The sequence below is a fragment of the Garra rufa genome, chromosome 16, assembly GCF_049309525.1.
Source record: "Garra rufa chromosome 16, GarRuf1.0, whole genome shotgun sequence".
NCBI classification, from domain to species: domain Eukaryota; kingdom Metazoa; phylum Chordata; class Actinopteri; order Cypriniformes; family Cyprinidae; genus Garra; species Garra rufa.
In genome coordinates, this window is record NC_133376.1 from 13,611,325 (window position 1) to 13,636,786 (window position 25,462).

The following is a 25,462-nucleotide window of genomic DNA, read 5'->3' on the forward strand; positions in this document are numbered from 1 at the left end:
TGCTTGTAAAGGTTCAGTTCACCTGAAAATACATTTTATTCTTATTGTTCACTTGTCATATGTTGTCAAACCTATTTGAATACCTTTTTCTGTGGAACACAAAAGATGTTGTTCTAAAGAACATGCATGTTTTTCTTTCCTATAAATTGAAAGTGAGTAGGGACAGATGGAAAAAATGAAATCAGAATATTCATCCTGTCCCTATACAGTTCCATTGTGTGTAAAGTTTTGTTTTCCAAGAAAGAAACAGAGTCATGCTGGTTTGCAATGACATGAGGGTGAGTAAACGATGAAAAAATGTTTATTTTTGGGTGGACTGGTCCCTTTAAGATTATGACATCATACCTAGATCACTAAAATGAACCAAATGTTTTGCTGTTTTGTCAGGCAAAGTGGCTGGAGACATTTTCCAGGACAATGCTATCCTATCCAACCCTGTAGCAGGACTCATGGTGGGGATTCTGGTCACGGTTTTGGTCCAGAGCTCCAGTACTTCCACATCCATTATAGTCAGCTTGGTCTCATCTGGATGTAAGAAACACAACTCATTTTCAGTACAGTCAGATTTTTAGACTAAAGCAATAACCTCAGATTAATATCCTCTCATTATGGCTATCAATTGATTACATTTAATTAATCGAAATGCACTAACGTTTAAAATTTTGAGAAGGTCTTTTAAAGAAATTATAACTGTTCATCAAGGATGCATTAAATTGATAAAAAGTGACAGTGAAGACATTATGCCAAAACGATTTTTATTTAAAATAAATGCAGATCTTTTGGTCTTTCTAATTATTAAAGAATCCTGAAAAATACATCAGGGTTTTCAACATTTATAATCAGAAATGTTTCTTGGGCTGCAAATCAGCATATTAGAAAGATTTCTGAAGAATGATGTGACACTGAAAACTGGAGTAATGATGCTGAAAATTCAACTTTGCATCACAGAAATAAATTATATTTTAAAATATATTACAATAGAGCGCATTTGTTTTAAATTATAACAATTTTGTCAAAATAGTACAGTTTTTACTACATTTTTGATCCTACAGTTAGTCTTTCTAAAGCAGACAGGGGTTGTTTTAACGGTTATGTACTTGTGCAGACAGACGTAAAATAAAACCTTGTTGTGTTCCAAGGCCATTAAACCAACTTGGCACCTTGCCTTTGAAGTCAGCTTTTAAAAAAAAGTCTTTTGACAGTACCTTAATTTTTTTTTTCTGATCCAAAACTGTATTCCTTTTCAGTTGTCTGTTAACAAAACAGCTGCGACTCCCCGCTTTATTCACAGCAATCATTTGTAAAACTGTTGTGACTTTAAATACTTTGCTTTTTTGCTAAACTTGGCCCTAGATGATGCAACCGTGTTCTTTTTCTTTTCCACATTATTTCCAGAAAGCCTTATCTCTGGATTTCGTTCCTGCTTTAATCAAGTGGCATCTCTCACGGATGAGCTAATTAGCTTGTGCATATGCAGCGGTGGCCTCAAAGTCTGAGAAGCGTGTGAAGTGTGACTGTCAGAGCTCAGTCCAAATAAACATCAGAGTTCAGACAGAATCACAACAGATGCGACAATATAATTAGGAAGTTTTGTTTGGGTTAATGAGCTTATGTTTGATGCAATAAAGGGTTTTAATATATAGATGCTACCGTGGGGTCCAAAAGTCTGAGACCATGTGTGAAAAAGCACATTTGTGACATTCACCATATAAACCTTTTCTCAAATCGTTATTCTGATAATGTAACTCATAATAAAATAAATGCATTAAAGGGGACATATCATGAAAATCTGACTTTCCCCATGTTTAAGTGCATCTACCAACCCAAAAAATGTAAAAAAGGACAACCCAGTAACTTGTTTTGGTAAGCCTTTCTCTGCAAGCATGTGAAAAAAAAAAAAAAAAAAAAACTGAGGCGCTCAGATTTAGCTTCCCCCGTGACATAGGAAAAGGATCTTCATATAATATTGCCGCCCCTTGATCTGCACGTTTCCGCCCATGGCGTTGCCATTTGGTTTTCGCAAGTGACAACGGTGTACCAGTTCTAACACCATGGCGAAAGTTTGAGCAAAGCATGCTAACTGTTCTGTCTTTGGCTGCACAGACGAGCACAGAACAGTATTTAGAGTCCCAGCCTCAGAGGAGACAAGAGAGCAGTGGATTTATTGATTTACATACTGTATATTACGCTGCTGCCACACAGATCTAATCTAAACATGCAATTTCTGTTCCAGCTGTTTACCTTCATAGACATAACTGACTGTTTTTGTAACTCATGTGTGTTTTTAACATAAACTTGTGTGTATTTGACAGTTTAAGCGCAATAAGACATGAAAGAGAACTTAGTTTAGTACTCACATGCCGTGTGACAGCCGCTTTCTGTGAGCGTGCTGCAGATGTGTACGCTCAGAAAAGTGTAAATAGCAATAGATACAATTTACGTTAAGTGCAAATAGTGATAGATGCTATTTACACTAAGTGAAAATAGCAGTATTTTCTTAGCAATATGCTATTATTAAATGGATGCTGCCTTTTTGGGACAAAAAAAGTCATCCCTACACCTACCCGATTCTTTATTATCTAACTTTTTGATTATTTCCTTTTTTAGTGAAACTAAATTCTTCTCCGATGTGATATGGGACGTAAAAAGGTAGCAGAGTTTGGCAAAAGGCGGACTTGTGTCTAAAAGTTCATGTTACATGCTTTACCATGTACACCACTGAAGTCATGAATTGTGGACTGTCTTTGGTAATTTTGTCTATCCCAACCACGAGTTGGTGGGCTGAGTTAGTGTAAATAGACACTCCAATAAACAAATATGGTTTAAAATGCATGATTTCAGTGTGATAGACATGATAATCGACAACAAACAGATGGTATTTGAGAGTATCCGAGATACAAGCTGTAAAGGCACAACCCTATTGTGGAAAAGAGGACGGGAGCAGCAGCTCATTTGCATTTGAAGAGACATGGACAAAAACAGCATGTTTCTGCTTCCACCTAAAATAGGCATTTTCAGAATTACATAATAATGATCTGTGGGGAATTTTGACCTAAAACTTGACAGACATATTCTGGGGATACCTGAGATTTATTTTACGTATTGTAAAACGGGGAATAATTGGTCTCCTTTAAAGGAATAGCTCACCAAAAAAATGAAAATTTACCAGGATGTTTCTTCATTGTGATTTTGTATTACATCACTTGGTCACCATTGGGTTCTGAATGGGTGCCGTCAGAATGAGAGTCCAAACAGATGATAAAAACATTACAATAATCCACAAGTAATCCACACCTTGTGAAGCCAAACTTTGTGTGTTTGTAAGAAACAAATCAAGAACTTTAACCTCAACTTTAACATTTTAACCTCAAACCAATATTTCTGGCTAATTAGTCCATTATTTAGTCCATTACTAAAAAAAAAATATTGCTTTCTGTGAAAAAGTTGTCTTGTTTGCATCAGGAGGGGAATATGCACAGATCAAGCACTATTTACAAACGAAAATAGTCCAAAACCATTCTAAACAAATATCTCTATGGATTTTGCTGTGAGAGCACAACAGGGGATGAACTTGATTAATGGAGGAAGCATTATTATGGATTATGGACTATGGATTATACCCAGAAGCGAAGGCTCGAAGTTAAAAACATCCTAATGATGGATTTGTTTATCACAAACGCACAGCTTTTCACTTCACAAGATGTTAACTGATGGACTGGAGTGGTGTGGATTACTTGTGGATTATTGTAATGTTTTTATCAGCTGTTTGGTCTCTCTCTTTGGTCTGTTTGTCTCTCATTCTGATGGCACCCATTCACTGCAGAGGATCCATTGGTGAGCAAGTGATGAAATGCTACATTACATTTCTCCAAATCTGTTACAAACTCCACATCCACATCTTGGATGGCCTGAGGGTGAGTACATTGTCAGCAAATTTCATTTTTTGGCACATTTCAACTTTTCTTTGCTTTTACACTAGTGGCCTTGTCTTTTAAATCCCAGCGTATGTGTGTGTGTATAGTAAATAGAGTATGTGTAGTTGTATTTGTGCATTTCTGAGGCCACAGCGATCAAATCTTGATCTTTTGAAACAGTTTGAAGAGATCAACCTTGAGTATCACAAAGCTCTTTGCATGTGACTTGGCTTTTCTTTGAGAAAATGAATTGAAGCTGATGGATGTCAGGAGTGAGTGTGTGTCCATTCACGCAAAGCTCTGTGGGCCGTCAGCTAAAACATGAGCCACGTTTCACTCCAGCTGCAAACCCCAGCAGTGTAAGGGACAGTAATTACTGAAATTACTGATGCTAAACTACCCATTCATAGTATGTGAAAGGAAATTTCACTTGACTCTAATGCTCGCCTGATTTAAGAGTCAGTAGAAACAAATGAAAAAGACATGATGACGTATGTGCCATCATAGAACAGAGGACGATATTTAGTGGTGTTTGCTAAAGCGTCACTACTGCTATTGCTCATGCTTTATGTTATGTATGTGTGTAGTGCTTGAAGTGAAGTCTGCCGTCCCCATCATTATGGGCTCCAACATCGGCACGTCTGTCACCAACACCATTGTTGCCCTGATGCAAGCAGGAGAGAGGAACGAGTTTAAACGGTACCTAATAATTTTCAGCTTCGCCGTTATTACCAGTATTTAATCAAACTAGCATTCAGCCATTCTGATCATTTAAAGTATCCATAAGTTAATTTGCAAAATGCATTCTTAATTTTAGCAGAATTGATTTCTGAAATCAAAACGGTTCCCATTTACATCATTAATGCCTGTCCCATGTCTTATTGTGAATCATTTATCAGTGCATGTTATTCCAAAGAAAACAAATTGTCTTTCTAATCTGTTATCAAAATGCAATAGCTGTTGATTTTTATGCAATAGTCAAGTATTTTTCCCCCAGTAGTTTTATCTGGTTTACCAATACAAATATTTTCATTTGAGCTACATTTACATAAGAAGCAAAATTACTTAACGTACGAGTTCTTGTTTTCTAAAAAAATAAATGAAATAAAATAAAATAAAATAAAATAGGTGAGTTTATAAAACAAGAAAAAAAAGAATAAATAAAAAAAACTGAATAAATAAAAAAAATAATTGCGACTTGTTATCTGTCAATTCTGACCTTTTCTTCTCACAATTGTTTACATCTCACAATTCTGACTTTTTTCTTAGATTTGTGATTAAAAACCTAGACTCACAATTCTGAGAACATAGCAGCCTTTTTACCACCTCAAAACTAGACTTTATAACTTGCAATTACGAGTTTATATCTCACAGTTCTGAGAAAAAAAAGTCAGAAGTGCATTTACGAGAAGAAAAGTAAGAATTGTGAGATACAAAGTCACATTTGTGAGAAAAAAGTCACAGTCACAGTTCTGACTTTATAACAATTGTGAGTTTATATCACGCAATTCTGAGAAAAAAAGTCAGAAGTGCATGATACTGTATAAACCCGCAATTGCGAGAAGAAAAGTAAGAATTGCGAAATACAAACTCACATTTGTGAGAAAAAGTCAGAATAACATGAAAAACATCTGAATTGCAAGATGTAAATCCATAATTGTGTGAAAAAATCTGAATTGTGAGATAGAAACTCGTAATTGCATGAAAAAAAGTCACAATTGCAAGATATAAACTCTTTTTGAAAAAAAAAAGGTCTGAATTGCGTAATTCTGACTTTATACCTTGCAGTTGAGAGTTTGCATCTCACAAAGTAAAAATTGTAAGATAAAAAGTCGCAATCTTTTTCGCGATTTTCTGAAAACTAGTCTTTATATCTTGTGTAATTGTGCTTCCTTAAGTGCCTCTGGATTTCATATTTATAAATTTTATTTATTTTTTATGTCTTTTATTTATTTATTTGTTTTTTTTTGGTCCCACTTTACATTAGGTAAATATAGGGCCTTGAATTTCATTCATTCATTCATTCATTCATTCATTCATTCATTCATTCATTCATTCATTCATTTACTGTAATTAAATTTAATTAAATTTATTTATTTAAACTTGACATGCAAAAATAATAATAATAAAAAATACAATAACCTCCTATTCTCTTGGTTTTTCGCATTTCTGTCTTTCTTAATTTGTATTTTTTTATCTGTTCGTATTCATTATTATTTGTTATTTATTAATTTATTGATTGATTTGTATTATTTTGTTTTTATTTATCTAATGTACTTAAAATACTCTTGTTTTCATTATTTTTTCATTATTTTTTGTTCTTTATTTAATTTTTTTTTTCTATAGTGATCACGTGTATGGTCTTTTTTTACGTCCTGTTGACCTCTTGTGCTCTCGTTCTCAAGGGCATTTGCCGGGGCGACAATCCATGACTGTTTTAACTGGTTATCTGTGCTGGTGCTTCTGCCGGTGGAAGTGGCGTCCGGTTTGATGAGTTACCTGGCCAGAGTCACTGTCAACAGCTTTCAGCTACACAGCGGAGAAGAAGCACCTGAACTGCTAAAGACGCTCACCGAACCCTTCACCAAACTCATCATACAGGTGTGTGTGCATGCATGCAATGTGTTTTTAGACTGACTCATTTTTTTCATTGAGTTTTGAGATATGCAGAATATTTTGTGTCAGCCTGTAATTTCTGTCAGTACTTGCCTATAGTGACACAGAGAGTCTGATATTGACTGTGGCATCTCGTCCTTCTAGCTGGATAAATCAGTAATAACAGGCATTGCCCTGGGTGACGTGTCCATGAGAAATCACAGCCTCGTGAAAGTCTGGTGCAAGTCCAGCATCTCTGTGGTAACTTTCTCCTGACACAAACATTTTTCATGCTCCAAATCTGCACACCTCACAAATTTACCCATGAACTTTTACCTATACATTTTTCCCATGAACCTGAAGTTTCTTTTTCTTCTTTGTGAAAACTACAGTAGTTGCTTGCATAAATGAATGAATAAATAGGTCAGTAAGTGAATAAAAATAATTCATTACTATAATATTATTATAAAAATTCCAAAATGAAGGAGACAAAATAAATATTTTGATCATAAATAAAAATATTTTAAAATTAATATAAATTATAAAGGTCAATTTTCATGGCCTTTAAACACATTTTCTACATTCTTTCCATCAAAAAAAAAAAAAAAAAAACTATTCAGATTTTTATTCAAATTCTAATTTTTCTCTTTTTACTTTATTTTCAATATTCACATTATAAAAGTACAGCAGTTGTTTTGTATTTAATAAATCAACATGAAATACAAATACTATGATGTTTTAATGCTTCACAATTTAAATAATAGACCATTTTTCTCACTTAACAGTGGGAATTAACACCCTCTAAACTCTTAAAAATAAAGGTGCTTCACGATGCCCTAGAAGAACCTTTTTTTGTCTAAATGGTTCCATAAAAAAAACCTTAAACCATCTGAAGAACTTTTCTGTTTCGCAAAAAGTTCTTAGGCATTGCTTGAAGAACCTTTTATAGCACCTTTATTTTAAGTGTGTAGTTCTTTACTTCTAGGGCAAGCCGTTTTAGCCTAAAATATACTAAGCGTTACTCGTCGTAAATGCATTTTTACAAGTAACAATTCAATTAGAGAGCTCTGTAATCCAATTCCTACTAGTAACAATGTCAATAGGAGAGCTCTAAAAATTAATTTTTACCACTCATATGTCTCCATTGACTTCCATTCATGTTTAATTATAGAGCTCTACAACAGAATTTTAGCTTGCCATATTATGCCATATTATAGAGCTCTCTAATTGAATTGTTACTAGCAAAAATACAATTATGAATATTAACGCTTAGTATATTTTAGGCTAAAATGGCTTGCCATAATTGCTTCTAGTAATAATTGAATTAGAGAGCTCTGTAGTTGGAATTGTTACTAGTAAAAAATTTATTAGAGAGCTCTGTAACTGGAATTGTTACTAGTAATAACTGGATTAGAGATCTCTCTAATTCTAATTGTTACTAGTAAGAATTTAATTAGAGAGCTCTCTAATTGGCATTGTTACTAGTAAAAATTGTATTATAGAGCTCTGTAATTGAATTGTTACTAGTAAAAATGTAATTACGACGATTAACGCTTGGTATATTTTAGGCAAAATCGGCTTGCCATATTATGCCATATTATAGAGCTCTCTAATTGGAATTGTTACTAGTAAGAATTGAATTAGAGAGCTCTGTAGTTGGAATTGTTACTAGTAATAATTTTAAATTGAGAGCTCTGTAATTAATTGTTACTAGTAAGAATGCAATTACAAAGATTAACGCTTAGTATATTTTAGGCTAAAACGGCTTGCCATATTATGCCATATTATAGAGCTCTCTAATTGAATTGTTACTAATAAAAATGCAATTACGATGATTAATGCTTAGTATATTTTAGGCTATAATGGCTTGCCATAATTGCTACTAGTAATAATTGAATTAGAGAGCTCTGTAATTGGAATTGTTACTAGTAAAATTGCAATTATGAGTAACGCTTAGTATATTTTAAGCTAAAATGGCTTGCCATATTACTTCACCCTTTAGTACTAGACTAAATTTGGTAGTCAGATGAGTAAACTTTTCCTGATCAGGTTGTGTTTAGATAGGATTTTCAGGTGCTTACAGGCTATTGAGAAAACACATCTCTTCTCCAGATGATCTGCTGTCAGTCATTCTGCCACTTGTCATCTGCTCCACACTATCTTGTCATAGTTCACAAGACTGTGTGGCACCTTCTCATGTTTATCCACTCCAGCCGACCACATTTCACAAGAAAATACTTTAGTCTTTTCTGTTCTGCAGCAGTTTTTAGAGAAACATTACTCTTTCTCCCTCACCAGTCCTCAGTGAATGTGACAGCAACTGCCGCCCAGAACTGCTCCACTAAACTGGATTGTGGGAAGGACAGTGATCTCTCCTGGATCACACAGAATATCTCCTCACAGATCAACACAGAGAAATGTGAGTGGGAATTTAGAGGAATTTAAAATTGAAATGTGTAATATTTCTCCTGTCCAGGATTAGTTTCTGTGTCTGCTTGGTTTATGGGGACACAAATGTGTGTATTAACATGGGTACTAAAACATTAACATGGTTTATGAGGTTTACACTTCCTGTGTCATCATAAACTAAAAGATTTAAACATTTTCGAAAAGAAAAATGAGGCAGTAGTTAGATTGAGGGTATGGAAAAATAGAAAATGCAGTATAAAAAAAAAAAAAAAAAAAAAAAAAATATATATATATATATATATATATATATATTATAAAAATATATATATATTTATTATATACATAATAAATATATATACATATATATACATATATTTGTATTTTTTATTATTTTTGTATTTGCTTTTATTTATAGTTTTATTTATACCCATTTATTTACTTTTTTTGTATTTTATGTACTTTTAATTATTAATTCCTATTTAATTATTTCTATTTCTTTTATTTATATATTTTATTTATTTATAATTATTTGTTAACTTTCTAACCTTTTTTTCTTTTTATTATTGATGTATCTTCTTTAATTGGCATGTAACTTCTTTCTTTCTTTCTTTCTTTCTTTCTTTCTTTCTTTCTTTCTTTCTTTCTTTCTTTCTTTCTTTCTTTCTTTCTTCTTTTTTTTAGTTGCTTTATTCCCTATATTTTTTTTAATTTGTATTTATTTATTGTATTGTATTTATACATATTTATCTTTATTTTTTATTTCTATCTATTCTTTTTCTGTGTGTATTGTATTTTATGTATTTTCATTCATTTATTATACACTGAAAAAATGACCTTCTCATGAACCACTGATTTTCTGGTTACCGTTAACTTTGCTTTTGCATTCCCTGATCCCCCTTCATTTTAATGCATCTGTGTCCATTAATACCAATATTTAGTCTTTATTTTTCCGTCTCATTCCTCCATCTGGTTTCCTCAGGCCGGCATCTGTTTGTGGACTCGGGTTTGTCAGACCTGGCGGTGGGGCTCATTTTGTTAGCCAGCTCTCTGATGGTGCTCTGCACCTGCCTTCTGCTCATCGTCAAAGTCCTGAACTCTATCCTCAAAGGTCAAGTTGCAAAGGTCATCGAAGGGGTCATCAACACAGGTGAGCAGCCGCAGGGCTAGAGCAGGGAGAGCCAGGGAATGACAAGTTTTACTATAGTGTTTACTGTATGATGAAACGATACACGTATTTGTACTGAAAAAATTTGGTACAGGTCTTTCAGTTTAGAACAAATACAGCATTGTTTCAACCACTGAATGTGCGGACATTCATTTGAAACTCGGTTTTATATATCTTTATTTTAAAGTGGTAGTTCACCCAAAAATAAAATTTCTGTCATTAATTGCTCATTCTCATGTCAACACGAGGGTGAGTAATTAATGACAGAATTTTAATTAATGGGGGAACTATCCCTTAAAATGGTAATTACATTCTAATGATTCTTAAATCATATCACAATCATGACACCACACCCCGTTTTTATAGTATCAAATAACTACCTACAAGCGAACTTATTAGAAAAACGAACATTTGAACATGAATCCGTATTATAAGAACTACCTCACACAATGTGTGAAACCATCTCTGGAAAAAAATATTTGAAGTGTAATTTGTTTATTTAGTTTGGCTCACGTCCCGTTAGATTACATGGAGACTGCGGGGTTTATGACCTATACTGCAGCCGGCCACCGGGGGGCGATCGAAACATTTTGGCTTCACTTTTCATGACTCGTGCGGCACATTTGGTTCAAACACAATCTTCCCTTCCTGCTTTATTACTAGTTATAGCATGGAATAAACACCAACATCTTATAAAATCACTCAACTAGTGTTTCCACTACAGACAGACGTTACATTTACCAAAGACAAGTCATTCAGTGTCCACAGCTTGTTAGTTTGTGAAAGAAATAAAGTCTAGAGAAGAGAATTTCGGTCATACATATGCGCTCAGGGATTAAAGTTCTCAGTCGCTACGACGGATTTCCGTTAACTGCAGCGTGTCTACGACGGATTTCCGTCAATTAGAGAAAATAAGGGGAAAAGAAACATATAGTGCATTTTTGTTGTTGTTCTGCCGGCACATCAAAAATCATCCCCGCCACGGCTGCAGCTTCTCAGTAGGCATGTTTCCATTACAGATTTGCGCAAAACTTTGCCGCTATTTAATAAATGTTGATTAAAAAGTATTGCGAAATGATGGAATTTCCATTAGCCGATGTTATGCGACTAAAACATAATTTTTTCCTCTCGCGACAATAGATTTTTGTGGGATTTTGGCTATATTTAATCTAATGTGACCTGTAAATGCGGAAAAAACATTTAAAGTGCTGTTTTGCGAAATATTCCTTTTTCGAATAGCCTGAAAACCACCTCATGCGAGGATAAAAACTTTTTTTGTGATATATATGGGAGCGCAATTTACGCATTTCCATTTGGCATATTTTCAGTTTGCAATTTCAATTAGCGCAATTTAAGGGGTAATGGAAACGCAGCTATTGGCACGTGCTTTTGAGTCCTGCTTATTTAAAGTGAAAGAGAAACTCATTTGCACGCTCTCTTATAGACCATAGTCTGTGAGCCCACAGATTGCAATAAGGAGAGTGACAGCCTGTTTTTTTTTATCAACGAAAATACTTCCAAATAAAGTAACTGCTCAGCTGCTGCACATCTCTAAATGCAAAACAGCGCTGTTTTATTCATGAATGAAAGTGGGTTTTTGTAGGAATCCAGTGATTTATGATTATCCATCCATAAAGACAATGACTTGCATGAAGCAAGAATGAATCAGCCGTTCAAACGAATCAATTGACGTGCCGCCACCTGCTGGTGGATTTAGTTTCATTGTAATGTATAATTTCAGTTATTTAAAACATTTAATATTTCTATATTCCAAATTTTATATTTAAAACATTAATCTCAACATGAATTTATGAATTTATTTTCACTTATACCTTCTCTGAGGCTCAATAAATGTCTGAAAATGCATCTACTGTACAAACACTTTTGTGTTCTTCTGTGCCACCTCTGTAGTACAAATGATTTTTTATTAATACTTATTTTATATGATTGGTAAGTTATTTGTCTTATTTTGCTCATTATTAGAAATAATTCGAAAGTTTAAATAGCTTATAAATACAAATGTTTAAATTTGACATATATAATGAAATAATTTTAATAAAATGTTAAAAATGCCAATACAAAGGTAAAAAGAAAATGCCACTGTAAATCACTTTAAGGAGTCAAAAAGGAAAAAGGCTTATAAAGTGGGTGTGTGACAGGTATGGCTGTGAAATCGTGTTTGGCAGAGGAAACATTTATTAAATATTAATTATTTTAAGTATGTTTAAATAAATCTCTAAGGTAAACAATTTATTACCACTGTGTAAATGACTCTATTTCATTAAAGAATGGAGTAAAAACATCATTTTATAATTAGCTTAAACGTTAAGGCAAGACACTGCAGGTGAATAGGGTAAAAAAAATAACTTGCTCAGTTGATTGATTTCATTGATAATTTTTTGTATTACAAGTTTTTGCAAATGTTAAGTTTAAATATGCAAACGAGGCATTCTTTAATTAAATATGCACTAATTTGCATAAATTTCTAGTACAAAAATCTAAACACTGGATAAAGTCATTTTCAAAATTCTTGTTGAATTTTTTTGACATATCAGAGTCAAAAGTTTTTACAGAAGGAATTTTGTCTCATTTTGTCACTCCATAATTCAGAAAATACTTAGAAAACAATGTATTTTTTTTTACCATTTTTTGGTAAATAAAATGTCAAGCAAATTATATATGAACAAATCCCTCAGTAAAAACCTTCAGGATATAGACAGGAATAAAAATGTAAAGTTGGTGTGTGTAAGTGCTTCTGAAGTTGAGATTTATGGCTCAGTGTAGGAGAAAAAACTCATTTTGAGAAAACAGCCTTAAAAAGATGTATAATGGTTGAAATATATTGACACAAATAGATAAAGCTCTATAAAAGAAACACTTCACAGTGTCTTTTGGGTGTTTTCTTTCCACTAGTCTCAGAAAACAATTGAAATTTTTGATTGAAATACCAAAAAGCTTATATTTCATTTTGCCTCCTGCTGTACTTCAAAATGAAGGGACTGTTTTTGTGTACTGTTACACCCCTATTAATTTCCACTTTTGTTTCATATAGGCACACAGCTTTACACTCTTACTGTACATCAACAGCTGTCTCTTTTGTGTCTATTTTTACCTCCATATAGATTTCCCGTACCCTCTCGGCTGGCTGTCAGGATATCTGGCCATGTTGATGGGAGCAGGAATGACCTTTATCATCCAGAGCAGCTCTGTTTTCACCTCGGCTATGACTCCACTCATAGGTACATCTCTAATGAATGACTGCTTCAGCAGATTCTTGCATTACAAGTCATCCTGCCAACAAAAGCTCATTGTTGACATCGCATGAATAAGACCACCAGCAGGCAGCAGCACAAGATTGTTAAAAAACACATTAATAATGCATCCACCTGAGTTCAAAAAGACTTTATATACTGTATGTTCAAACTGTAGGCCAGGAATGTAAAAAATGAGCAACAGTCAAGTAAACAAAAAACAGCAGAATTTACTGCATTTTTTAGGTAAATCTATAGAGTTGCGTCACTAAAATGAAGTTTTGAAAAAAATCTGTTTTCATGGTTCGATGTGTACATTTAAAAAGAAGCTGGAAAACTTTTGTACCAAGTCCCAAGTTCAAAAGTTATTATTTTTGACATGATACCTTTTTAACTACAAGACTTTTACAAAACCATGTGCTGTTTTGTTCCACTATAAATTAATAACACAAATAATCAGCAGTTCTGATTAAACTTTAATTTTTTTGATGCGCATCCTGGCGTTTTCGTCCAACACGTTCAGATGTAGAGCGAATGTGAGAGTGAACTAGTCGCTAATGGTGCTTTTGGCACAAATTAAATATTAACTGCACCTCTGTGAAATCAGGCAAAATGATGGTGCTTTCCCGTTCAATTATTTTATCATTAATTTACACCCATTATCTGGAAATGATTCATCGGCTGCCACATGATTATGATAATTATTAACTTTTCAGCCAATGGGGATCCCTCTGTGTCTCTTGAGATTACAGTTACTATGGAGATCATCATTTATTAAAGCCCCTGAGAGTTGAAGTGTCACTGGACATATTATTAATTGTAGAAAGAGGGTTAAAAGATCATCAGTGGTGACAAAGGGACAGAAACCCTGTGACCTCAGAATTCGTTATAATTCATTATGAGGACATTTACATGTCCCTGCAGTTTGTTTATACATATATTAAATTTTTGAATGAATTTAATACGTCTGTTCAGCGGGGATGCATTAAATTGATCAAAAGTGGCAGTAAAGACAATTATTAAGTTAAGTTTCTATTTTGAAATTAATTCTGTTCAATTTGTCTAATAATCTTAAAAAAACGTATAATGGCTTCCACAAAATATGAAGCTAAAAACAGTTTTTAACCGTAGTAATTATAATAAATGTTTCTTGAGCAGGAAATCAGCATATTAGAATAATGGTGTGTAATGATGCTGAAAATTCTGCTTTGTATCACAGAAATAAATTATATTTTACAAATTACAATAAATTCACAGAGAAAACAGTAACAGTTCTTGGTAACACTTTGTTTTAAGGTGTCCTTAATACAGAGTAATTACCTCTAGTACTTAGTATTACAGTAGTTGTTGTCCTTACATGAAACAAAATGTACTTACCATGTAACTTATGGATCAGCCTGATATTGTTCCACATGTAACAGACAAGTCTGTTACACAGCTAGCTACTTATGTAACCAAAAGACTGTTAAATATGTGTTGCAGACTTTATACTACGTAATTATAAATGTAGAATATGTTTCGAGAGTAAAGTTGAAATTATGAGAATAAACTTGAAATATTATGAGAATAAAGGCAAAATATTTCGAGAATAAAGTCAAAATTACAAGAATAAAGTCGAAATGTTTTATGAATAAAGTCAGAATTACGAGAATCAAGTCTAAATTTTTTGAGAATAAACTCAAAATTACGAGACTAAAAAAAGTTGAAGCGTTTCAAAGAAAAGTCGAAATTATGAGAATAAACTTGAAATATTACGAGAATATAGTCAAAATATTTAGAGAATGCAGTCTAATTTACAAGAACAAAGTTGAAATGTTTCAAGAATAAGGTCAAAATTACGAGAATGAAGTCAAAGTGTTTCAAGAATAAAGTCTAAATGTTTTGAGAATAAAGTTATAATTACAAAAACAATAAAGTCAACATTTTTCAAGATTAAAGTCGAAATTATTAGAATAAACTTGAAATATTTCGAGAATTTGGTCAAAATATTTTGAGAATAAAGTCTTATTTACAAGAATATAGTCAAAATGTTTCGAGAATAAAGTCAAAATTACGAGAATAAAGTTGAAATTATGAGAATAAAGTCGAAATGTTTTGAGAATAAAGTCAAAATATTTAGAGAATAAAGTCAAAATTATGAGAATAGTCGAAATTTTTCGAGAATAAAGTCGAAATTATGAGAATAAACTTGAAATATTACGAGAATAAAGTCAAAATATTTAGAGAATGCAGTCTAATTTACAAGAACAAAGTTGAAATGTTTCAAGAATAAGGTCAAAATTACGAGAATGAAGTCAAAGTGTTTCAAGAATAAAGTCTAAATGTTTTGAGAATAAAGTTATAATTACAAAAACAATAAAGTCAACATTTTTCAAGATTAAAGTCGAAATTATTAGAATAAACTTGAAATATTTCGAGAATTTGGTCAAAATATTTTGAGAATAAAGTCTTATTTACAAGAATATAGTCAAAATGTTTCGAGAATAAAGTCAAAATTACGAGAATAAAGTTGAAATTATGAGAATAAAGTCGAAATGTTTTGAGAATAAAGTCAAAATATTTAGAGAATAAAGTCAAAATTATGAGAATAGTCGAAATTTTTCGAGAATAAAGTCGAAATTATGAGAATAAACTTGAAATATTACGAGAATAAAGTCAAAATATTTCGAGAATAAAGTCTAATTTACAAGAATAAAGTCGAAATGTTTCGAGAATAAAGTCAAAATTACAAGAATAAAATCAAAGTGTTTCAAAAATAAAGTCTAAATGTTTTGAGAATAAAGTCAAATGTACGAGAATAAAGTTGAAATGAGAATAAAGTCAAAATGTTTTGAGAATAAAGTCAAATGTACGAGAATAAAGTTGAAATGAGAATAAAGTCAAAATGTTTTGAGAATAAAGTCGAAATATTTAGAGAATAAAGGTGTAATTACAAAAACAATAAAGTCAACATTTTTCGAGATTAAAGTCGAAATTATGAGAATGAACTTGAAATATTACGAGAATATGGTCAAAATATTTCGAGAATAAAGTCTAATTTACAAGAATAAAGTCGAAATTTTTCGAGAATAAAGATGAGAATAAATTATGAGAATAAACTTGAAATATTACGAGAATAAAGTCAAAATATTTCGAGAATAAAGTCAAAATTACGAGAATGAAGTCAAAGTGTTTCAAGAATAAAGTCTAAATGTTTTGAGAATAAAGTTATAATTACAAAAACAATAAAGTCAACATTTTTCAAGATTAAAGTCGAAATTATTAGAATAAACTTGAAATATTTCGAGAATTTGGTCAAAATATTTTGAGAATAAAGTCTTATTTACAAGAATATAGTCAAAATGTTTCGAGAATAAAGTCAAAATTACGAGAATAAAGTTAAAATTATGAGAATAAAGTCAAAATGTTTTGAGAATAAAGTCAAAATATTTAGAGAATAATCAAAATTATGAGAATAGTTGAAATTTTTCGAGAATAAAGTCGAAATTATGAGAATAAACTTGAAATATTACGAGAATAAAGTCAAAATATATCAATATTATGAGAATTATTTCTTGCCATTTAATTCTTGTATAACTTTATTCTCGAAACATTGCAACTTTATTCTCAAGACATTTTGACTTTAATCTCGAACATTTCGACTTTTTCTTGAAATATTTTGACTTTATTCTCTAAATATTTTAATTTTATTCTTAAAACATTGTGACTTTATTCTCAAAACATTTTGACTTTAATCTTGAATTTTTAAGTATAATAATAATATGTATTTCAAGTTTATTCTCATAATTTCGACTTTATTCACAAAAGATTTTTACTTTATTCTCGAAATATTCTGATAATTTTACAATTTTGCTTTTTTTTTAACATGGCACTAAAATGTAAGATAAATTTTTCAAAACCATAAATTAATATTAAGATGTCACAGGGCTGTATCTCATTAACTATGAAGCCCAATTTCACAAATCAACTCTATGATACTCCATCAGCCATTTTTAAAGTTGGTTTCAAACAGCTAGATCCAAACTGTCTTCAAAACTGTTCTCAAATCAAAAAAGACAACATCCACCTTATTTTTCCCATAAGGCCATTTGTAAATTGTATGGGTCTAGCTTTTGTTCTCATCCACATCCAGCTATTTTTAGCTGTACAAAACATTTTGTTTTGCTGTTTGATATTGCAAATTGGTGTGTCTTACAATATTACTTTAATGTATTATTTTAATTATGAGCAAACTGGTTTGTTGTGCAAAGAGTTTTACTGTTTACTGCACACGTTGGTATTCGTTTTATTTCCATTTAGTGGCTAAGTCTCACCCAAACGCTTCCATGCTGAAGTATAAGGTGGAATATGCTTCATAACACTGATCAGACAAAACACATTTTGATTCCTGTATGTCCATCTCTGACTCCTGCAGGCATTGGCGTGATCAGTCTCAATAGAGCGTACCCTTTGACCCTGGGTTCTAACATTGGCACGACCACCACAGCCATCCTCGCAGCTCTCGCCAGCCCCAGAGAGAAGCTTCCTGCTGCCTGCCAGGTATGAGAATGACACACAGCCTTTACTGAGTGCTCAGACATATCAGTTTTCTAAAAAGATTGCACCTTATCAACAATTCAAGGCATAGCTTTTACAACTGGATGATGAATCAAATATATCTTCTGGACACATAGCACCTTTAGTCATTACTGCATTCATTTATGCATTCTTAGTAGTCACACTAAACGTTTTGGGTTTGTTCAGATCCCTAAACACAAGTATTAAACCCAGAGCTTAACTCGTTCTGCGTCATTTGTTTATGAATCACGTCATGAATAACTAAACCGCTTCAGCATGTTGAAGAGATGCGTACTATTACTTCTTGAAAACTGTCAGAGTTATTTATTTCATGGCAGGCAATGAATACATTAAAGCGATTGCTCACCCAAAAAAAGAAAATTCTGTCATTAATGACAAATCCTCATGTTGTCCAAACCTCTAAGACTTTTATTCATCTTCAGAACTCAAATTCGCCTGTCGGATGGCATCAAAAATATCTTAATTTGTGTTTTGAATATGAATGGTCTTACAGGGTGAGAATTTTCATTTTTGGGTGAACTATCCCTTTTTATTAATAATATTAATGTTAATATGATTTCAGATCTGAAAGATATGTTTATATGAATTCTGAACCACATGTATTAAAGTAGTGTAATTGTAACATGCATGCAAGTATAATTGTCTAGTATAATATTCAATCTCATTCACTGACCAGTTCGTATAACATGAGGCATTAATAAACATATGCACGTTCATAAAAACATTATTATTGGCAGTATTTTTGGCATAAATTAATTAGGATTAAAATAAGAATTAATATTGGCCAATGGGATAAGAAAAATAACTTGTTTTCCCTTGATATTGCACTTATTTTTCATATGCCATTGGCAGATATTTTTTGTTGTTTTAAACTTAAACTCAATTAATTTTGATATGTTTTTGCAGTGTACAGAAGAATTTAATTCAAGCTTTGTTTTTTTTTTTTCAAATCAGTGCAGTCAAAGCAATAATACTAAATAATATTTAAAAATGTTGCCAAAGCTAAATGGAATAAGATATATATATATATATATATATATATATATATATATATATAAATTAAAATAAGAAAAAAAAATGCCAATGGGGTAAAAAAACAGCAACAACCTTCACTGTAAAAAAAAAATCTGTAAAATTTACTGTAAAAAACTGGCAGCTGTGGTTGCCAGAATTTTACCGTAAAAAATACAGTAGCAATGTTTTACATTTTAAGGTTTTCACTTAAATTTAGTAGTCACACTAAAAAATTTATATTTAAAAATGTTACAAAAATTTAACTACTGAATACTTTAATTTGAAAAGCAAAATGTTTATCTGAAAGAACTAAGCAAGTTTATGATTAAAATAAGAAAAAAAAATGCCAATGGGGTAAAAAAACCCTTGAATTTAACGTATTTTTCTTACCCCATTTGCAGATTTTTTTTTTGTTGTTTCAAGCTCACTTAGCTTAGAAGAATTTAATTGAAGCTTTGTTCTGATCAAATCAGTGCGGTCAAAGCAATAATACGAAATATTAATATTTGAAAATGTAATACTGAATACTTTAACTTAAAAAAGCAAAATGGCATAAGATATTAACTGTTGTTTTCTGAAAAAAAAAACACGTTTAAGATTAAAATAAGAAAAAAAATGGGGTAAAACATAAATGAATAAATTAAATTAAATTTCCTTTCCTTTTCTTACTCCATTTGCTAATTTTTTATTAAATTTTTGTTGTTGTTGTTTTAAGATTAAACTCACTTACTTTTAATGTATTTTTCACTAAACAAGAATATCTTGTGTAATTTTGTTTCTTAAATAAATCTTATCTTGATCTTAGAATGTTTAGATGTTTGTACTGGAAAAAACAACAAAAAACAAAAATACGAAGATTGATTGATTGATTGATTGATTGATTGATTGATTTGTTTATTTATTGCAGTGTACATTGACCAATAGTTGCCAGCTGAATGTAAATTGTGTTCTAATAAAATCTGTGATAATATTAAATACAAAAATTACATTTTGATATATTTACAGTAGGAATTTTACAAAAAATCTTAATGTAACATGATCTTTACTTAATTTCCTAATGATTTTTGACATAAAAGAAAAATCAATAATTTTGACCCATGCAATGTATTTTTGGCTATTGCTACAAATATACCCCAGCGACTTAAGACTGGTTTTGTGGTCCAGGGTCACACACACACACACACACACACACACACACACACACACACACACACACACACACACACACACACACACGCATGTTGGGTTTACATGTTTTATGGGGACATTCCATAGGCGTAATGGTTTTCATACTGTACAAACTGTATTTTCTATCACCCTACACCTACCCTACACCTAAACCTAGCCCTCACAGGAGATTGTGCAAACTTTTACTTCCTCAAAAAAACTCATTGTGCATGATTTATAAGCCTGTTTCCTCATGGGGACCTAAGAAATGTCCCCACAAGGTCAAAATCTACTGGTATTCCTATCCTTGTGGGGACATTTGGTCCCCACAACGTGATGAATACCAGGTACACACACACACACACACACACACACACACACACACACACACACACACACACACACACACACACACACACACACACACACACACACACACACACACACACACACACACACATATATATATATATAATTAAATTTATTTTTCTAACCCCATTTGCAAATTTGTGTTGTTGTTGTTTTCAGCTTAAACTTACTTGCATTTGTCATTCGCAGATATTTTTTTAAACTTAAACTCACTTAATTTTGTGTTTTATGTTTTTGCAGTGTACAGAAGAATTTAAGTCAAGCTAAATAAAATTTAAAAATGTTACCAAAAATATGTATGAATACTTTAATTTGAAACGCAAAATGGCATAAGATATTAACGTTTTGTTGAAAGTTATGGTTAAAATTAGGAAAAAAAAAAAACTTGTTTTCCTTTTGAACTGAATTTATGTTTCTTACCCCATTTGCAGATTTTCGTTGTTGTTTTAAACTGAAACTCACTTAATTTTTATATATTTTTCAGAAAACAAGACTTAATGTCTTGCATATTTTTTTCTTAAATAAATGTATCTTGATCTAAGAATGTTTAGATGTTTTCCATACTGGAAAACAAAACAAAACAAACAAACAAACAAACAAACAAACAAAAAAAATGTCAATAGTTTCATCATCCAGTTGAATTCAGTTTAAGCTTTGTTCTTGTCAAATCAGTGCAGTCAAATTGATAATAAAAATATTAAAAAATGTAAATATTAATTACTTTAACCTGAAAAGCAAAATGGCTTTTTAAAAGATTTTAACTCTTGTTTTATGAAAAAAGCAAGTTTATGATTAAATAAGAAAAAAATATTAAATACATTGAATTAAATTTATTTTTCTAACCCCATTTGCAAATTGTTGTTGTTGTTTTCAGCTTAAAGCAAGACTTAATATCTTGCAGAATTTTTTCCCCTAAATAAACGTATCTTGTTCTAAAAAAATGTTTAGATCAGTGATTCTCAGCTCCAGTCCTCGGGGTCCACTGCCATTAGTTCTCATCAAATCAGTGTGGTCAAATACATAATACTAAGTATTTGAAAATATTACAAATAAATAGGGATGTGGTCTCGTGGCACAAGAACGCGCCGATATCATCGCAAAACATTCTTTATTAATTGAGACACTGACTCCTTTGTTTTTTTTTTTTTTTTTTAATTTTGTTCAAATATAGACCTACACTGCAAAAAGTTTTCACCAGTTTCAACTTAAAAACTGAAAGCTGCCTTCAAATTTTAAGTTAAATCAACTTAAGTCATTTGAACTCACAAGTTAAATCAACTCATTTTTGTTGTAATAAGTTAAAATGACTTGTAGTTTTAAGCTGATTTAACTTAAAATTTTAAGGCAGCTGCTGAACTTAGGTTTTTAAGTTGAATTTGGTGAAAACTTTTTACAGTGTTAGCAATGAACATTCTGTCAGAACCACTACTAAATTACGTAATTTTGTTTCAATTTAGAATGCTTTTTTCCGCTTCAGAATCATGATCCTCAATTTATAAAAGAAATTTGTTTTTCAATTTATCCAGAATCATGCAGCTTTAGTTTACATGTTTATTACTGCATATAATTCATTAAAATAGAAGTTTAGTTTCATAAAGTACAAGTTCATATCAAAATGCACCTACATTTTGTTTTTTAGTTGAATAAAATACTATTTTTCCTTATATATTTCATCATTGAGGATTTCTTTAAAAAAAGTTTAAAAATCTTGTCTCGTCAACCCAGTCTCGTGTCTCGTCTCCTCGTGAAATAACTGTCTTGTCACACCCCTACAAATAAATAAATAAATAAATACTGAATATTTAAAAACCGACTCAAGCCATGCCTACAGCCTTACTCATGTGAAAAATCTAGTTTGCTTTATTCTTGTACTCTCATATTCCCTCCAGATTGCCTTGTGCCATTTTTACTTCAATATTTTTGGGATTTTACTGTGGTATCCATTCCCGTTCACTCGTCTGCCCATCCGTATGGCGTCTGCGCTGGGAGAACGCACTGCTAAGTACCGCTGGTTTGCTGTGCTCTACCTTCTGATCTGTTTTCTGCTGCTGCCTTGCCTTGTGTTCGGCATCTCCCTGGCCGGATGGCAGGCCATGGTCGGCGTGGGTGCACCATTCACCGCGCTCACCATCTTCATCCTCCTGATTAACCTGATGCAGTCCCACAGTCCCACGCACCTGCCGAAGACGCTGCGCAGCTGGGACTTTCTCCCACAGTGGATGCACTCTCTCAAACCGCTCGACAAGCTCATTACCAAAACGACGGCACTGTGCTGCAGCCCGGCTCGACTTAATGACCCAGATGTGGTCATAGTGACTCCAGACACAACAAGCATCAAGCCAGAATCAAAGAAACAAACCGAACAGTGGTACGACAACCCTGCCCTGTCCCTACCTGAGGAGATCTCCTCAGAGCCAAGAGTGTTTAGACTTAGAGGACTAGAGAGATGCAACAGCACACCTTTGTAGATTTGTAGTCTTTCCAAAATAAACCATCATGGTCTGTTTCAAAACAGAGAATTATTGTGAATTATTATTACAATTTAAAATAACCGTTTTCTGTTTGAATATATTTCAAACTGTAATTTATTCTTGTGATCAAACCTGAATTTTTAGCATCATTACACCAGTCTTCAGTGTTACGTGATCTTTCAGAAGTCATTCGATGTAAGGCAGTTTATCAGGTTTTGAAACAGATGCTTAGTTTTACATACGGTGCTTATTCAAATTCCACATGCACTTTTTGAGAAAATCAGTCTAATTTTATTCACTGTAATATATTCACAATAGGTTCAGATAATTAAATGAAGCTCTAGCTCGAGGTCATTGTGTCTCTGAGGAATCTGGGTGAAAATTTTGTTGTTTTGTCCTGCAGTCATGCATGAATGTTTATTATCTGTAGTGCTATGCAAATCTCTAAATCTGGCTGAATAAGTGGTTTGAAAGTCTGCAGCGACAGACGGGATCTGTATGGCACAAACATAATAACTTAGGGCCATCCCACCATGCCTTGTGTTATTAAATATACAGATATTAAAATCCAAATAGTTTGCTTTTTAATTTCCTTGCAAAATGTTAATGAGAGAATGGGCCATATGGATTATTATTGGAAAATAGTTTGTTTTAATTAAGTATTAAAACTCTCCAGTGTTTTGTATTAAAGCTAATTTTAAAGCTGAACATTTGCTCTGCTTACAAAATATTGAATTTGAAAAAAAAAAAAACAGTGTTTTAGAAACGCTGACAATTCAATTTCAATTTCTTTATAGAGTCAAAAAGACATCATTTTAGATACGTGATCAGGAACAGACCTGATCATTTTAAAGATACAGTTGAAGTCAAAAGTTTACATACACCTTGAAGAATCTGCAAAATGTTAATTATTTATTACCAAAGTAAGATGCATGTTATTTTTTATTTAGTACTGACCTGAATAAGATATTTCACATAAACAATGTTTACATATAGTCCACAAGAGAAAATAATAGTTGAATTGGTAAAAATGACCCTTATTCTTAATACTGTGTTGTTACCTGAATGATCCACAGCTTTTTTTTTTTTTTGTGATAGTTGTTGATGAGTCCCTTCTTTGTCCTGAACAGTTAAACTGCCTGCTGTTCTTCAGAAAAATCCTTTAAGTTCCACCAATACTTTGGTTTTTCTGTTTGGTTTTGCATTTGAACACTTTCCAACAATGACTATGATTTTAAGATCCATCTTTTCACACTGAGGACAACTGAGGGACTTACATGCAACTATTACAGAAGGTTCAAACTCTCGCTGATGCTTTAGAATGAAAAACTATGCATTAAGGGTGGTGAAAACTTTCAACTTGAAGATCAGGGTAAATTTATCTTCTGTAACTTCTGAAGGGCAGTACTAAATGGAAAAAAATGATATGAAAGGGATAGTTCACCCAAAAATGAAAATTTGTTTATCTGCTTACCCCCAGCGCATCCAAGATGTAGGTGACTTTGTTTCTTCAGCAGAAACACAAACGAAGATTTTTAACAAAATCCAGTGCAGTCTGTCAGCCAAATGATGGAAGCAGATGGGCACCAGACCTTTAAAAGTAAAAAAAACCCATGCACAGACAAATCCAAATTACACCCTGCGGCTCGTGACGACACATTGATTTCCTAAGACATGAAACGATTGTTTTTTGCGAGAAACTGAATAGTATTTATATCATTTTTTACCTTTGATACACAGCCATGTCCAACTCTCATGAGCACAAGCTTGGCATCCGGTTTGTTACACATGTCCGCGATCTGGCGTAGTATACGCAAACGGCGTAAGGGTAAATCAGTGAAAAGTCCCGGATGAGTTTGCGCAACGTAATCTTTTAGCATTAAATCGGTTTGAACAATCAGGATAAGAGCAAGTTATTACAACTTTGAATAGCCGCTATACCTAAAATCTCTGTGCATTGTGTAAACAATGAGTGTCGTAAACATGCGACACATCGCTTCCGGTGTTTGCGTATACTACGCCAGAGCGCGTACATGTGTAACGTGCCGGATGCTAAACTCATGCTCAGGACAGATGGACGTAGCTGTGTATCAAAGGTAAAAAATGATCTTTTGCTGGTCCTTTGCTGGTTTATGCTGGTCCTTAGCTGGTTAATGCTGGTCAAGGACTAAACCAGCAAAGGGCCAGCATAAACCAGCTGAAACTAGCATCCCAGCACCAAAACATACCTAACCAGCATATGCTGTTTTTTTCAGCAGGGTTAGCATACACTGCTGGTAAAACCTACCTAAAACAGCCTTGGCTGGCTGTTTTGGCTGGTCTTAAGCTGGTCTCCCAGTTTAAAACTTCCAAACCATCCAAGAGACTAGCTGGGAACCACAAACTAGCTCACACTGGTTTGAGAAGGTAGGTCCAGCAGGGTACTTATAAAATATTTGCTGTTGCATAATGCATTCTGTTTCTCATGCTATGTTTTATGCAGTATATAGTAAACATTGTGCCGTATTCAATAAGCTCTGTTCTGAAAAC

General features: G+C 32.6%; 1 protein-coding gene across 1 annotated transcript; it reads left to right on the forward strand.

Annotated features, from left to right (window-relative positions):
- Positions 1-383: 383 nt before the first annotated feature.
- On the forward strand, positions 384-22,930 carry slc34a1a (solute carrier family 34 member 1a; the record flags this gene model as incomplete). The annotated part of the gene is made up of 9 exons (XM_073820815.1): positions 384-531; positions 4,502-4,613; positions 6,320-6,515; positions 6,675-6,770; positions 8,808-8,928; positions 9,898-10,065; positions 13,206-13,322; positions 17,749-17,873; positions 22,352-22,930. Coding segments are annotated over 9 exons (1,662 nt in total), but the record flags the coding sequence as incomplete, so codon positions are not given.
- Positions 22,931-25,462: the final 2,532 nt, after the last annotated feature.